The 17,521-nt window shown below is 35.4% G+C and overlaps 1 protein-coding gene across 4 annotated transcripts in view; it reads right to left on the minus strand.

Moving 5' to 3' along the window:
* The window catches only part of Naa35 (N-alpha-acetyltransferase 35, NatC auxiliary subunit), a 116,178-nt gene that overhangs the window by 48,619 nt on the left and 50,038 nt on the right, over positions 1-17,521 (minus strand). For all 4 annotated transcript variants that reach the window (XM_046425901.1, XM_046425903.2, XM_046425904.1 and 1 more), the window contains exons 7-11: positions 9,281-9,347; positions 9,156-9,199; positions 8,054-8,104; positions 7,162-7,245; positions 6,164-6,278 (exon numbers count right to left, since the gene is read on the minus strand). In XM_046425901.1, the coding sequence (XP_046281857.1) occupies positions 6,164-6,278; positions 7,162-7,245; positions 8,054-8,104; positions 9,156-9,199; positions 9,281-9,347 (361 nt within the window). The remainder of the gene's footprint in view (positions 1-6,163; positions 6,279-7,161; positions 7,246-8,053; positions 8,105-9,155; positions 9,200-9,280; positions 9,348-17,521) is intronic.

A 17,521-nucleotide genomic window follows, 5' to 3' on the forward strand; every position in this document is an offset into this window, starting at 1 on the left:
GCCCAGTCTGGTTTCCAAACCCAGCTTGGATTCCACAGATATGGGTGCCAGAGATTGGTCCCACAGCTGCTAGCTACTATCTGAAGGGGATCCTAGAACACTAAATATTACCCTTGAATACTAAAGGAGGACATTATATCACACACCCAGTTATTTTATCAATTCAACAGATGGTCTTGTATCATCTTTAAAACATCTTTCCTAGGGCTTTGTGACTTACTACAACTGGGCTTATCCTCCATATATAGAGTGCAAGTATTATCTTGTGATCTCCTTTTACCACCAGCCAGGGGATTTCCTTCATTATTTCTTTTATGTTGTACTCTTATGTACCTTCACCCCATACTTTCCTTTTTTTTTGATTTATTCCCTTGTTTGTATGGACTTCATCTTCCAAAAGTTCTGGGAGACAAATTTTCTGAGACTATCTAAATGTCTGAAATTCCTTCCTCAAAATTATAGTTTGTACATAGAATTCAATATTTGAAACCATTTCCCAAAAAAAATTTCTGCAAAGACAGTTCCAGTGATCTTCTTTTACTAATAACCCTGATATAATTAACATGGCCTATTTAGAGGATACAATTTAATGGTTTTTAGTATATTCAGAGTAAAAAAACTATCATCAGAAATTTAGAATATTTTCATCACTTCAAGTAGCAATATGCACTACAATCCTGGGTAACAACTAATCTACTTTATGTCGCCATGGGTTTACCAATTCTGGCATTTTAATGGAATTTATATAACATGATATTTTATGACTGGTATTTTCCACTTATCCATAAACATGAGGTTTCCACTTCTGGGTCTCAATTCTATTCTATTCCACTGATTTACTACAATTATGTATATCCAGAACCACTGTCCTGATTGTTAAGCTTGTGTACATTTCAAATTTTAAAAGTGTGACTCCTCTTTTATTTTGCTTCACTGATTTCTAGCTTCACTACTGCTGCTGAGAAGTGTGATGACACTGTCTTGACCCTTGTAATTTGCTTTTTGTATCTTACAAATCTCTGATCTTCTCTTCATTAACATTTCATGATGCTATGCTTTAATAAAGGTCAATTTTGAGGACTGGGAAGTAATTTAGTGGTAGAGCACTTGCTCTTGTATAATCCCTGGGGGTTTGATCCCCAGTACTGCAAAGCAAACTAAACCAAACCATACCAAAACCAATTTTCATGCTCTTTTTATTGGCTCTTTCTTTTAAATGAAAGACTTTGGAGGATTAGACGAACTCTAGAAACAGCAAAGAGGAAGGAGGGTAAGGGAGAGGGTATGGGGTAGGAAAGACGGTGGGATGAGATGGACACCATTACCCTAAGTACATGTATGAAGACATGAATGGTGTGACTCTACTTTGTGTACAACCAGAGATAAAAAATTGTGCTCTATATGTGTAATATGAATTGTAATGCATTCTGCTGTCATATGTAACAAATCAGAATTTTCAAAAAAGTCTCAAAAAATTAAAAAACAAAAATGAAAGACTTCTTTAATACTACTTAATTTATGTAGTTGTTATTATTATCAGTGTTACTAGGAATTCAACCCAGGGCCTTGCTAGGCAAGTGATCTTACACTGAGCTACATTCCTAGTCTATTTGTTCTTTCAATCTGGGCGTTTACATAATTTAATTCCAGGAATGCTCTACCACCTAATTACATCTCTAGCCCTTTTTATTTTGCAATACTTCTTGCTAAATTGCCTAGGCTGGCTATGAACTTGCAATTCTGGCTCAGTCTCCTGAGTAACTGGGATTACAGGCAAACAGCACCATGACAGTTCAGGAAGTTTTCTTAAAAGAATTTTTGTGGAGCTGGTGTTGTAGCTCAGTGGTAGAGGACTTGCCTAACATGGGTGAGGCCCTGGATTCCATCCTCAGCACCACATAAAATCAAATAAATTTTTAAAAAGTTAAATTCTTTTTTATTTATTTTTATGCAGTGCTGAGGATTGAACCCAGGGCCTCGCACGTGCTAGAAGAACGCTCTACCACTAAGCCACAAACCTAGTTCCAAAAGGTTAAATTCTTAAAAAACAAAAAAGAATTTTTTGTTGTTTCTACTTTTTGATCTATTTCTGGAACAACTTTCATTAGTTCATCCTTCATTTATCCTTATTAGACAGTGGACCTTCTGGACTGATTCTATAATATATTTCTCATCTTTACATTTTTAGTCTACTTTAAACTTTCATAATTTTGTTCTAAACTTTTTATTTATTATCATATCGGCTATTATGTTTTGAATCAACATAATCCCTTTTTTCCTTATGCATACCATTCTATTCTTGTTTCCATATGCATATCTGCATTTAAGATATTGTGTTTGCTTACCTTGCCTATTTTGTTCTCTTTCATGTCAGAGATTTCCACCATTGACTGTATAATCAAGATTTGAAACTGCAACACAAAAATCTAAAAGTTTTGTGAATATTGATAAGGCTATTAGGCAAGACACTGTATCAGGGGAATTGCTAATATCAGTATAGCTGGATTTTGCTACTTTTCCTCCCTACTTCCTACCTCCTGGGCTTGAAGACTTGAGGCTGGCTGAATTGTGATATCACATAACTTCCTTTTAATGTGCATATCTCAACTGTGTCTCATATCCCCTCAGTCCAATATCCCACTTCCTTATTCCCAAGTAAAAACTTCTAGTATTCTGAGGTTCAAGAAGGTCATCCAGCAAAGAGAGGAAATACCTGCTCCGAAACAGATTTTCAAACAGTTCTCTTTCAGTTCGCTTCTCATCGCCATTTTCAGATGTCTCTGATATGCTATTAATGGAATCTTTCTGGGGATCACAATATAAATTGAGTTCACTTTGATTCTCTATCAGTGCAGCTTAGAATTCAGTTATTTAGATACAGCTAATTCCATGTCTGTTTACTAGCTTCTAAAATTCTGTTGCTAGTGTCTATCTTGCCCTGTCCTTTTACTCTTTCTTCTTCTTCTTTTTTTTTTTTTTAACTACATCTTGATTTTGGGGGGTTTCAGAAGGTAAATGCAAGCGTTTAATCTACAATCTTTTTTTTTAACTCCTTCTCAACTGCTGTCACCAGTGCTACTAACCTATCAACTTTAATTATATATCAGTTATTTTAAAAAGATATTATGCTCTCTTGCAAATGTGTCAGATTTGAAAATATACTCCAAAGTATTTACCAATTTAAGTCAACATAAATTTAAGTACATTTTAAAAATTTCTATTAGCAATATCAAGGATGCTTTTTATCTCAAGGGTTAACTAGAACCTAACCCCACAGATAACTAAGACAGAACATGGGAGAGAAATATATTTTGACAAGTGGTATCTACAAAATATTTTTGAAGAAGATAACTTAAATATCATTTCACGACATAAAAAAGTGTAAAATTCAAGATATATTAAAAGCAATATGAGCTTCCCCACATCTTCTCTCCTTCATTCTTTCAATAAAGATACAACCCAAGTTTCTGAATCCAGCAAGCCCTGAGTAATCACATATTGAGTTTCAATGCACATTTCATATAACTCCAAAATCTGCTTTTCCATCCATTTTCCAGAGCCATATATTTATTATTCTATTGGACTACTCCATATTATTACATAAAAATAAACCATTACCTCTGTGCTACCCCATTTATTCACCTCCCAAACCACTTCTGCCTTCTTAATCTCTATTAAGACACTGATATTCATTGAATAAAACCACCAGCAAGTATTTCTTTTTCTTTTTGGATACCAGGGATTGAACCCAGGGGTGTGCCTAATTACTGAGTCACATCCTCAGCCCTCTTTTTTAAAATTCTGAGACAGGGTCTCACTAAGTTTCTGAGGCTGGCTTTGAACTTGTGATCCTCATGCCTCAGCCTCCTGAGCCACTGGGATCACAGATATGCCTAAGGCACCCAGCTACCAGCATGTATTTCTTAGACCAAGTTTGTTTATGTTTTTCTTCCTAATACCAATGTTCCCAAGTCCTACCCATTAAGTACCTTTTTACTAAGAAGCTAAAATGAATGCTCAATGATTCAAGCTTTACACAGCTGGAATTTTAAGAATAAGTGGCAGATAAAATTAGTAATCTGAAACCAATGTTAATCTACACTACTGTTTTCTCATCATTCTTCTTAGAATAATCATTTAGGAATGTAGTAACTTTTCTTTTCACTGCCTAGGATTGAATCGATGGTCTTGGGCCATTAATCTATAATCCAAACCAACGTTTTCATTTTGTACAATTTAATTTTTATTTTTTTGGTACTGGGAATTGAACCTGGGACATTTTACCACTGTGTTCATCCCCAGCCTTTTATACTTCTCTATTTTTAAAATTTTGAGACAGGGTCTCTCTAGTTACAATCCTCCTGTCTCAAGTCTTCCGAACCCCTAGGACTACAGGAGTGTGCCACTCTGCCTGGTCCCAACTTGTTTTTGGCAGGGCACATGCAGAACAGTGTGGGGCGGGGGTCCAAAGAATGAACTCAGGGGTATTTGACCATTGAGCCATATCGCCAGCCCTATTTTGTATTTTATTTAGAAACAGAGTCTCACTGAGTTGCTTAGCGCCTTGCTTTTTGCTGAGGCTGCCTTTGATCTTCCTGCCTCAGCCACCCAATCTGCTGGGATTACAGGGATGTGCCACTATGCCCGACCCAACTTTTTTATTATAAAACTTTTATGGCTTTAGGATTAAGGGACAATCACAAAGTTAAATTAAGAAAGCTAAGATCAAGGACAGGGTTAATATTCCCTAAATTTAAAATTTTGCTTAGTCATAAAATTACATTTTATAAAAAGTGTAATCAGCTAATTTTATGTAAATAACTTTTCTGAACTTATCTGTCACTAGACTACAAAATCAGAGAAATAATGAAGATGATACACACAGGCCAAAAAAAAAATTTTTTTTTCCCCTAAAAACACTGGTTTGAAATCGAGAGAAGCCATATGCTGGAGCTACTAATAATCCTATGGCAATCATCCTCAAAAATTTGCTTCATTACAGGTATAAAATAGTATGGCAAAGAAGAACATGACTTTCCAGTAATCTGGAAGACTTTTTGCTTTGTGTTATTAATATTTTCTCATTACACAAACCAATAAATTACTTTAAAGCCATGATTTTCATAGTAACATTTTTGTACTCAATTTCAAAATATTTAAGAGTTGTAGATATTATATATCTCTCTTAAACATGTACTATGTGTTGCTATGCATAGTCTTTTTTTTTAAAATATCCCATGGTCGTAAACTATCACCTTATTACTCATCTCATAAATATATCTACATCCCCACCTCCTAGAAATAAATATTGATATGTTAATAATAATACAGTATAATCACTAAAAATGTAGAGATTATGAGAATACCGATTTCCTTATCCAAATTTCTTCCTGACTGCTCTATTACCTAACATTTAGCAAGGAAAAGTTCGTGGGAAGGGGAATATCATAACTCCTGCCCCTGAAAGGAGGAGAGTGGCAGAAAGTAAAAAGGTGACAATCAGTAAAAATAAAAACGGCCTTCTTGGTTATAGCAACAACACTGGGAAACCCTAATTTAAATATAAATACCAACTCATTAACCTAAAACATTAACCCTGTTGCAAATTTTACAACAAAGGTATAATATTCTTTTTATTTTAAGGCACACTTCATAAATAAAACGAGTGCCAACAACATACCAAGTATATAATAATGTACAAAGAAGAAACAGTCCCTTCTTAAAAGTACTCAAAACCTCAGGGAGAGATGGGATAGGTTAACAATTCAATGTTGTAAGGTATGTATGAATGAAATGAAGCTAGAGAAAAAATGCCTAATTTACCAAATAAAATGAGGGTGGGTTGTAAGATGGAGATTATGATTTCTCAGACAAAGGAGTAAAGAGGGAAGGTGATTAAAAAAGAAGTTTCTGCTGACATCAGAGTATGAACACAAGATAGGGTACACATGAAGAGTCCAAGATAAGGGAGATGGCCAGTTCTGCAAAACTGTTTTCAGTCTAGAATAAATGTACAAAGAGAAGCCTAAAACACTTTATGTAAGACTTTGGAGGAAACATTCCAAGATCTACACAGATTAACTTAAATGAAATTGCAGAACTAAATAAATACTATTTATTCTGGATGAAGCAGAAAAAAAGTAAGAGCAAAATGGACAATTACCTCCTTTTGTAGTGTCATTCTGGGCCTGGATGCCATGATGCAATGAATTATGAATGGCAGAAAGAAGATCTGCTGCTTGAACCATCAATTTTTGAGCTTCTGCAACGGCACTGGTCTAGCAAACAAATCACCAAAAACATTCTTACATATTCTTTCACTGAAAGATATACATTAAATAGGAAAATCCTATAAACAATAATGAAATTAAATATTTGCTGCAATGATATTGGTTTTCACAAATTATTCACTTAATACAGGATGCCCAGATCCTGGCAAGATAAAAATTAGGTTTTTTTTTTTTTTTCCCTCATATCTGTACTTTAGAGGACCTACTTAAAAAATTAGCAACATTTTTGATTTACTGTATAAATCTATTTGTTTAAAAATAAAAACCATAGATGTAGTCAACTGAAAGATAGAAAAGAACCAACAATTCTACTACATTATTCACCAAGATGGTGTTGGTGGCAGAACCAGGAAAAACAGAATTATAGAAGTTAGGCCAATGGTAAAGGCTGGATCTCTACTCACCACAAATTAATCTGTAATTGACCTGAGTTACTGCCAAAATACACAAAAGAAAAAGCACTCGCAATTTAGGACTTGCCTTTTGTTCTATGCAAATCCAACAGTTAATTTAACTGAAGGGAGGAACAGGCCAAACTAAAATTCTCATTTTTATTCTCTCCTTTTCAATCAAAAAAATATGACAATCCACAAGCGATTTAAGCTTCTATTACTTTATTTACTAAAATGTAATATAAAATATCATGCTTATTATCAACACCATAGACATAAATATATCATGCAGTAGAATGTAAAATTCATGAAACTTTAAGAAAAGCATTATGGTTGCTTGGTGTAAAAACACCGAATGTTGAGGGTTCTACATTTGAGATCAGGAGCATTTCAATAGAAAAGTCTCAGAACTGCTTCAATAAGGCATTCCAACCAAAAGTCATTAAAACAGACAGACAAGTTACAGTAAATGTCCTTACCTCTTTTTTAGTAAAAGCTATAAGCACTGTCAGTAACACACGAGTAAATTTCACTCTGCTGAATACTGCTAAACATTGTTGGTGCTAGGAAAAAAACAAGAAAGGGCTAGAAATTAAAACATACAATGTTTGTCAAAAGAATCTCATTTCAAAATATATTATTTTTACTCCTAAATCTCAATGTTAATAACTTACTACAGTACACACATCTTCACTTACAGGTTTTAATGCCTGAAAAACAAGCTACAGAAAATGTAATAAAATAAAGCCTCTTCTTTTCAAACAGATGTTTCTATAGCAACAGGATTGATTTTCAAAGTCAAAAGTTACACATTACATTAAAATTAATTTAATTAGCATTTAAAAAGGATGGATTAAAAAGTACTAAAAGTGGAGTCAGAAAATCTAGGATCTCTACAAAGGTTCGTTTTTTGTTTGTTTGTTCTTGTTTCTTTAATATTTATTTTTTAGGTACAGATGGACACAACACAATGCCTTTATTTTTTATGTGGTGCTGAGAGGATTGAATCCGGGTCCCGCCTGTGCTAGGCGAGCGCTCTACTGCTGAGCCACAATCCCAGCCCCAAAGGTTCGTTTTTGATAATGCGGAAGTTCTTGAGCTTTACCAAGCTCTTGTGCATCATCTGTAAAAGATCTTTTTTTTTCTTCCTACCTCACAGGAATATTGAAGAGTTCTGAAATCATGTATTTCAAAGAGTTGTATTATCATGCTATCAAAATAAATACAAGGGAAACAAAATCCCTTGCAATGTCCAACTTTTAAAGAAATACCTTAAAAAGGGCTTCCATAAATTATAACGCAGTTCATAAAACTACAACATTAAGAGGTAGACTTCTCTGATATTATCTACCAGAAAATAAGTTCAATTACTTCTAGTTCAACTTCTGGATCTCTTTCTTCTCCTTGTCGACTTCGAGTACTCTAAAATTTTAAAAAAGGTAAATTAAATACAGCCTGGAGAAGCATCAGATTATAAATATACAATATAAAGAAAGCACAAAGGTAATCTACGATCTAATTCGGGGGAAACTTATTTAGGGGAAAAAAAAGGTGTGTCCAGTATTTATTTCCAACCTATTAATGTTACATACAGAAAATTCACTTTGATACAAATTATAAAGATTATGAAAAGAATCAGATACTGAAACAGCAAAAGAAAAAAAAGGAAAAGGAAATATATCTACTGAGAACTTTCTAACACTCTCAAAAGTATTAGCAACCTTTACAAAAATAACAACATAAAGTTACATCACCTGTACTGATCTGATTTTACATTGAAATGTAAAATGTCTTGCCAATAAAAGTTTATGTATTTGAGAAAATTCCAGGGCATTAGCACAGGAAGATCTAGGAGTAGATGTGGGTTCTAGTCCTGAAGCTACCATTCACTATATGTCCTTAAGTAAGATTAAGATGGCTTATCTTAACTCCTTTGAGCTGTATTTTCCTCACCTAAAAGTGAGGCACTGTGTATATATTTGACTGCCTAATTCACTGAATAATTGTAAAAAAGAAAAAAAAGAATAGTTACATTTTTCTTTGACCATCAAACTACTCTATGAGGGTAAATCAGTATAAATTTATTTTTTTCCCCTTCTTTATCTCTATGAGGACAAATCATCAGTCTCATAGCAAGATGGGATGTCATCAAGAAGGCTTTCACCAGAACTGCAAGGTCACTATGTACTGAGCTCACCCGACTATGTTCAGACACCATACCAGCTACTAAAGATACAACAGTGGAGAAGACAGTTCTGACTTCTGAGGAATTTAACAAACTCTAGTAGGGGAAAATACTATTCTTAAAATATCATATTAAAAGTCTAAAACTTAGCAAAGGAAAAAAAAAAAGAAAGAACTGAGAGCATTAAATTTTCAATACTTGAAATGATAGCTATTTATAATTAAATAAAGTTAATCTAACAATAAAAAGAATACCAGAGCCCTTCATTAAAGAAAGAAACATAAATACCTTTACTCTTCTTTGCATGTCATCCTCCACATCTTTTAGCATGCCTAGAAAGAGAAACAGTAAGTTTTAAAAGGAAAAAAATCCAAACATAAAACTTGTGAAATGATCTTTATAAATTCCTTTACCTGTAACTCGAAGATCTGTCACACTGTTAGCCATTTTAAATCCATAAGTCATTGACTGAAAATCTTCCTATACAAAAAAAGGAATAATTAGGCCCTTGACTTATAAGTAGCAAACTTTTATATTGCTCTTACAAAAATCACTATTTAATAAGAAAACAGAAATAGAATGTTATCCAGCTAAATATTGCTATCATACAACCAAACTTTCCTTATAGGCAAATACTTAAAATGTCATGTCTTAATGCTATCTCTACCCTTACTTTCAATCACTTGTCATAAGGCAATTTTAAATATATCTTCATTTAATAAGGTCATTTGAAAAATAAGGCTAATGCTTATGAAAATCCCACAAAGCAGTTAATTCCCACTTACAAAGTATTTTTACATTCACAAATGAGTGATAGTATATAGTTAATAATAGTTACTGTTTGATGATAGAGTTGCAAGATTTAGACAATATTTACTTCAAAAATTATTAGGGCTGGGGATGTGGCTCAAGCGGTAGCGGGCTCGCCTGGCATGCGGGAGGCACTGGGTTCGATCCTCAACACCACATTTAAAAAAATAAAGATATGGTGTCCACCTAAAACTAAAAAATAAATATTTAAAAAAAAAACATTATTGGGCTGGGATTGTGGATCAGTGGTAGAGCGCTTGCTTAGCTGCTTAGCACGGGCGGGATCTGGGTTCGATTCTTAGCACCACATAAAAATAAAGGCATTGTGTTGTTTCCATCTACCAAAAAAAAAAAAAAAAGATTTTCTCTCTCTCTCTCAAAAAAAAAAAAAAAATTATTAAATGTCTACTTACACCTTGTTAGGTTGCAAAGGTTAATCCTTCTTAAATGTGATTACTCAAGTGATAGTGAAACTGCATTCTATAGCCCATGGTAAAGATAAAATTATTCACATGGATCCTCATTCCCAAATCATTTCTGAAATGATTTCACTGCTAAGTCACAAGTGATTCACTGAACTTGCTTAAAAAAAAATAAATTAAATATCACCTGTTAATTTGATTAAGAAGTTATAAACCCTAAAGAGTGTTTCTGCCACACTATAAAAATGTAGTACTATAAAAATATAGATAAAAACCTAGCATTATGATAGTATATAAATAATGCAAATAATAAGTAGTTATAGAAGTAGGACTATAGCAAAAATTTATGGATTCTTTAACAAAAGCAATGAGCATCAAATTCATGTCAGATACTACCTCACAGGAAGGAAGGAAGGAAGGGGGTGGGGAGGAAAGCCCAACAATGTCTCTGGTCTTAAAGAACTCAGGGTCTTTTGAAAAATCTCATGTTAAAAAGATATAAGCTGGGCTAGGGCTGGGCTCAGTGGTAGGGTGCTTGCCTAGCATAAGGTGTGAGGCACTGGGTTCATTCCTTAGCACCACATTAAAAAAAATTTTTTTAAATAAAAGTAAGGGAAAAAAAGATACAAGCTTATCCTCTAGGTGAACTTTATATCCGATTTGTACTTGGTCATCAGAGTATCCTCAAATCTTCCATATTCAAAAGGAACACCTGACATTTACTTTTGTAGTGCTTAGAATGTGAGCCTCCACGCTTCAATTTTCCACATCCTGTACACATTCATCAGAAAACCCTCGTAAGCTCAACCTTTAAGTTCTAACCTAACCACTTCTCACTTTTCACAGGTATCTCTAGTTTAAGTCACCATTTCTCACTCGTATAACCCCCAGACAGGTTCTGTAAGTTCTATACCTACCACACTTGTCCCTGCTCAAACTTTTCACTACAAGGCAGAAGTGTTATTTTAAAATACATCAAACCATACCATTGCCCTATTCAAAACCCTTCCATAGTTTCCTATCTCACAGTAAAATCCCAGAGCTCACCATAAACTCTAAGGCACTGCATACTGTGGCCTTGGTCTCCCAAACTCACTGCCTACCACATTGCACAACAGTCACACAGGCCTTCTTGTTGTCATTCAACATACCACACAACTTCTCAGGTCTTTCATACATGCTGACCCCACCCCAAAATAATATTCTTCAAAATATTTACTAAGCCTCATCTCATACATATTCTAGACTATGTTCTAATATCAATTCCTCCTAGAGATTTTCCCTGTGCACCATCTCTAAAGCATTTTATATTCCCAAGCCTGTTTCATTTTTAATCATGTGGAATTTATCACCACCTGACATCTTGTATGTATTTGTTTACTTATACACTGACTATTCTATCAGTGTATATATAAAAATATATAAAATTCATGAAATCAGGGTTTTGTTTTATGCACTGCTTTATTGTAAGGGCTTAGAATAATGCTTGGCACAAAGTTCTTACTATTCAATAAATATTTGTTGAATGAATGAATGACTTCAGGGGAGGGTTCTAAAATGCAAAAGGAGATTATCCTTGTAAGTATACCTGGCTAGCTACAGGACACCTGGGGAGTGACAGAGGCCACACCAAATTGGAGAGAACATATACTTCCTTTGAAGGACACCAGCCCCTACTTACCCTACTGCAACTATAAGCAAACACAGGGCCAGTGTGGTCAGGTACCTTGATTGTTTTCAACGGGGGAGGTGCGGAATCTACGGAGTTTTGTGGGGGTTTTTGTTTTTTGGCAGTACCAGGGATTGAACCCACTCTATCACTGAGCTCTTTCTATATTTATTTTGGGATAGAGTCTTACCAAGTTGCCCAGGCTGGCCATGAACTAGCAACGCCCAGCCTTAGCTTCCTGAGTCACTGGAGTTACATATGTGTACCACCATGCCTGGCATTGTTTTTATTTTTTATTTTTTTTAATTTTTTATTGTTGGTTGTTCAAAACATTACATAGTTCTTGATATATCATATTTCACACTTTGATTCAAGTGGGTTATGAGCTCCCATTTTTTACCCCATATACAGATTGCAGAATCACATCAGTTACACATCCATTGATTTACATATTGCCATACTAGTGTCTGTTGTGTTCTGCTGCCTTTCCTGTCCTCTACTATCCCCCCTCCCCTCCCCTCCCCTCCCCTCTTCTCTCTCTGCCCCCTCTACTGACATTCATTTGTCCCCCTTGTATTATTTTTCCCTTTCCCCTCACTTCCTCTTGTATGTACTTTTGTATAACTCTGAGGGTCTCCTTCCATTTCCATGCAATTTCCCTTCTCTCTCCCTTTCCCTCCCACCTCTCATCCCTGTTTAATGTTAATCTTCTTCTCATGCTTTTCGACCCTACTCTGTTCTTAGTTACTCTCCTTATATCAAAGAAGACATTTGGCATTTGTTTTTTAGGGATTGGCTAGCTTCACTTAGCATAATCTGCTCTAATGCCATCCATTTCCCTGCAATTTCTATGATTTTGTCATTTTTTAATGCAGAGTAATACTCCATTGTGTATAAATGCCACATTTTTTTAATCCATTCATCTATTGAAGGGCATCTAGGTTGGTTCCACAGTCTTGCTATTGTGAATTGTGCTGCTATGAACATCGATGTAGCAGTGTCCCTGTAGCATGCTCTTTTTAGGTCTTTAGGGAATAGACCGAGAAGGGAAAAAGCTGGGTCAAATGGTGGCTCCATTCCCAGCTTTCCAAGAAATCTCCATACTGCTTTCCAAATTGGCCGCACCAGTTTGCAGTCCCACCAGCAATGTACAAGTGTACCCTTTTCCCCACATCCTCGCCAGCACTTGTTGTTGTTTGACTTCATAATGGCTGCCAATCTAACTGGAGTGAGATGGTATCTTAGCGTGGTTTTGATTTGCATTTCTCTGACTGCTAGAGATGGTGAGCATTTTTTCATGTACTTGTTGACTGATTGTATGTCCTCCTCTGAGAAGTGTCTGTTCAGGTCCTTGGCCCATTTGTTGATTGGGTTGTTTGTTCTCTTATTGTCTAATTTTTTGAGTCCTTTGTATACTCTGGTTATTAGGGCTCTATCTGAATTGTGAGGAGTAAAGATTTGTTCCCAGGATGTAGGCTCCCTATTTACCTCTCTTAGTGTATCTTTTGCTGAGAAAAAACTTTTTAGTTTGAGTAAGTCCCATTTGTTGATTCTAGTTATTACCTTTTGTGCTATGGGTGTCCTATTGAGGAATTTGGAGCCCGACCCCACAGTATGTAGATCGTAGCCAACTTTTACTTCTATCAGACGGCGTGTCTCTGATTTGATATCAAGCTCCTTGATCCATTTTGAATTCACTTTTGTGCAAGGCGAGAGAAAGGGATTCAGTTTCATTTTGTTGCATATGGATTTCCAGTTTTCCCAGCACCATTTGTTGAAGATGCTATCCTTCCTCCATTGCATGCTTTTAGCCCCTTTATCAAATATAAGGTAGTTGTAGTTTTGTGGATTGGTTTCTGTGTCCTCTATTCTGTACCATTGGTCCACCCGCCTGTGATGGTACCAGTACCATGCTGTTTTTGTTACTATTGCTCTGTAGTATAGGTTGAAGTCTGGTATCGCTATACCGCCTGATTCACACTTCCTGATTAGAGTTGTTTTTGCTATTCTGGGTCATTTATTTTTCCATATGAATTTCATGATTGCTTTCTCTATTTCTACAAGAAATGCCGTTGGGATTTTGATTGGCATTGCATTAATACTATAGAGAACTTTTGGTAATATCGCCATTTTGATGATGTTAGTTCTGCCTATCCATGAACAGGGTATATTTTTCCATCTTCTAAGATCTTCTATTTCTCTCTTTAGGGTTCTGTAGTTTTCATTGTATAAGTCTTTCACCTCTTTTGTTAGGTTGATTGCCAAGTACTTTATTTTTTTTGAAGATATTGTGAATGGAGTGGTTGCCCTCATTTCCATTTCAGAGGATTTGTCGCTGATATACAGGAATGCCTTTGATTTATGCGTGTTGATTTTATATGCTGCCACTTTGCTGAATTCATTTATTAGCTCTAATAGTTTCTTTGTAGACCCTTTTGGGTCTGCTAGGTATAGAATCATGTCATCTGCAAATAGTGATAATTTAAGTTCTTCTATTCCTATTTTTATGCCTTTAATTTCTTTCGTCTATTGCTCTGGCCAGTGTTTCGAGAACTATGTTGAACAGAAGTGGTGAGAGAGGGCATCCCTGTCTTGTTCCAGATTTTAGACGGAATGCCTTCAATTTTTCTCCATTCAGAATGATGCTAGCCTGAGGCTTAGCATAGATTGCTTTTACAATATTGAGGTATGTTCCTGTTATCCCTAGTTTTTCTAGAGTTTTGAACATAAAGGGATGCTGTACTTTGTCGAATGCTTTTTCCGCATCTATCGAGATGATCATATGGTTCTTATTTTTAAGTCTATTGATGTGGTGAATAACATTTATTGATTTCCGTATATTGAACCAGCCTTGCATCCCAGGGATGAATCCTACTTGATCATGGTGCACAATTTTTTTGATATGTTTTTGTATCCGATTCGCCAGAATTTTATTGAGGATTTTTGCATCTAGGTTCATTAGAGATATTAGTCTGCAGTTTTCTTTCTTTGAAGTGTCTTTGTCTGGTTTAGGTATCAGGGTGATGTTGGCCTCGTAGAATGAATTTGGAAGTTCTCCCTCTTTTTCTATTTCCTGAAGTAGCTTGAAAAGTATTGGTATTAGTTCTTCTTTAAAGGTTTTGTAAAACTCTGCTGTATACCCATCCGGTCCTGGGCTTTTCTTAGTTGGTAGTCTTTTTATGGTTTCTTCTATTTCCTCAATTGATATTGGTCTGTTTAGGTTGTCTATATCCTCCTGACTCAATCTGGGCAGATCATATGACTTAAGAAATTTATCTATGCCTTCACTATCTTCTAATTTATTGGAGTATAAGGATTCAAAATAATTTTTGATTATCTTCTGTATATCTGAAGTGTCTGTTGTGATATTGCCTTTTTCATCCCGTATCCTAGTAATTTGAGTTCTCTCTCTTCTTCTCTTCGCTAGCATGGCTAAGGGTCTGTCGATTTTGTTTATTTTTTCAAAGAACCAACTTTTAGTTTTGTCAACTTTTTCAATTGTTTCTTTTGTTTCGATTTCATTAATTTCAGCTCTGATTTTAATTATTTCTTGCCTTCTACTTCTTTTGCTGTTGTTTTGCTCTTCTTTTTCAAGGATTTTGAGATGAAGTATGAGATCATTTATTTGTTGACTTTTTCTTTTTTTAAGGAATGAACTCCAAGCAATGAATTTTCCTCTTAGAACTGCTTTCAATGTGTCCCATAGATTCTGATATGTTGTGTCAGTGTTTTCATTAATCTCTAAGAATTTTTTAATTTCCTCCTTGATGTCTTCTATAACCCATTGATCATTCTCCAAGTGATGTATGCTTTTTCCTTCCTTCTTTTATCGTTGATTTTCAGTTCCATTCCATTATGATCAGATAGGATGCATGGTATTATCTCTACTCTTTGTATTGTCTAAGAGTTTCCTTGTGACATAATATATGATCTATTTTTGAGAAGGATCCATGTGCTGCTGAGAAAAAAGTGTAACTGCTTGATGTTGGGTGGTATATTCTATATATGTCAATTAAGTCTAGGTTATTAATTGTGTTATTGAGCTCTATAGTTTCCTTATTCAACTTTTGTTTGGAAGATCTGTCCAGTGGCGAGAGAGGTGTGTTGAAGTCTCCCATGATTATTGTATGGTGGTCTATTAGACTCTTGAACTTGAGAAGAGTTTGTTTGATGAACATAGCTGCACCATTGTTTGGGGCATATATATTTATGATTGTTATGTCTTGTTGGTGTATGGTTCCCTTAAGCAGTATGTAGTGTCCCTCTTTATCCCTTTTGATTAACTTTGGCTTGAAATCTATTTTATTTGATATGAGTATGGACACTCCTGCTTGTTTCCAAAGTCCATATGAGTGATATGATTTTTCCCAACCTTTCACCTTCAGCCTATGTATGTCTTTTCCTATCAGATGCGTCTCCTGTAGGCAGCATATTGTTGGGTCTTGTTTTGTGATCCATTCTACTAGCCTGTGTCTCTTGATTGGTGAGTTTAAGCCATTAACATTTAGGGTTATTATTCAGATATGGGTTGTTCTTCCAGCCATATTTGTTTATTTCTGTTACTAAACATGGTTTGTTTTCCTCTTTGATTATTTTCCCCCCCTTTACTGTCCTACCTCCCACTGTTGGTTTTCATTGTTATTTTCCATTTCCTCTTCCTGTAATGTTTTGCCAAGGATGTTTAGAAGAGATGGTTTTCTAGCTGCGAATTCTTTTAACTTTTGTTTATCGTGGAAGGTTTTAATTTCATCTTCCATCCTGAAGCTTAATTTCACTGGCAACACAATTCTTGGTTGGAACCCATTTTCTTTCAGTGTTTGAAATATGTTATTCCAGGATCTTCTAGCTTTCAGAGTCTGTGTTGAAAGATCAGCTGTTATCCTGATTGGCTTACCCCTAAATGTGATCTGCTTCCTTTCTCTTGTGGCTTTTAAAATTCTCTCCTTATTCTGTATATTGGGCATCTTCATTATAATGTGTCTAGGTGTGTGTCTCTTATGATTTTGCACATTCGGCGTCCTGTAGGCTTCTAGGATTTGGGGTTCTGTCTCATTCTTCAAGTCTGGGAAGTTTTCTCGTATTATTTCATTGAATAGATTGCTCATTCCTTTGGTTTGAAACTCTGTCCCTTCCTGTATCCCAATGACTCTTAAGTTTGGTCTCTTGATGTTATCCCATATTTCTTGGATGTTCTGCTCATTGTTTCTTAACAGTCTCGCTGAGCTGTCTATGTTCTTTTCAAGTTGAAATACTTTATCTTCATTGTCTGATGTTCTATCTTCTAAGTGTTCTACTCTGCTGGTAGTATTCTCCATTGAGTTTTTAAGTTGGTTTATTGCTTCCTGCATTTCTAGGATTTCTGTTTGTTTGTTTTTTATAACCTCTATCTCCCTGTATAGTTGATCTTTTGCTTCTTGGATTTGTTTATGTAATTCATTGTTGAAGTGATCTTTCATTGTCTGATTTTGCTGTCTGATGTCTTTCTTGAGACTCCAGATCATCTGAAGCATGTATATCCTGAATTCTTTATCTGACATTCCATCTGCTGCAGCTATTACCTCTTCTATCGTTGAGTTGACCTGCATTGCTTGTGGTCCTTTCTTTCCTTGTCTCTTCATACTGTTCGCGTTCCTTTCTACTTGGTGAAACTGTTGTGCTATTGAATTTTCCCCCTATATATTTATATTGGTCTTGTATAGTTGCAAAGTCTCCCTCGCAGGCGCGGGCGGCGGCTCTGCCCCTCCTCCCATTGG

Source organism: Marmota monax, unplaced genomic scaffold, assembly GCF_021218885.2.
Source record: "Marmota monax isolate L192 unplaced genomic scaffold, Marmota_monax_Labrador192_F-V1.1 WCK01_AAM20220418_F8-fsc00265, whole genome shotgun sequence".
NCBI lineage: Eukaryota > Metazoa > Chordata > Mammalia > Rodentia > Sciuridae > Marmota > Marmota monax.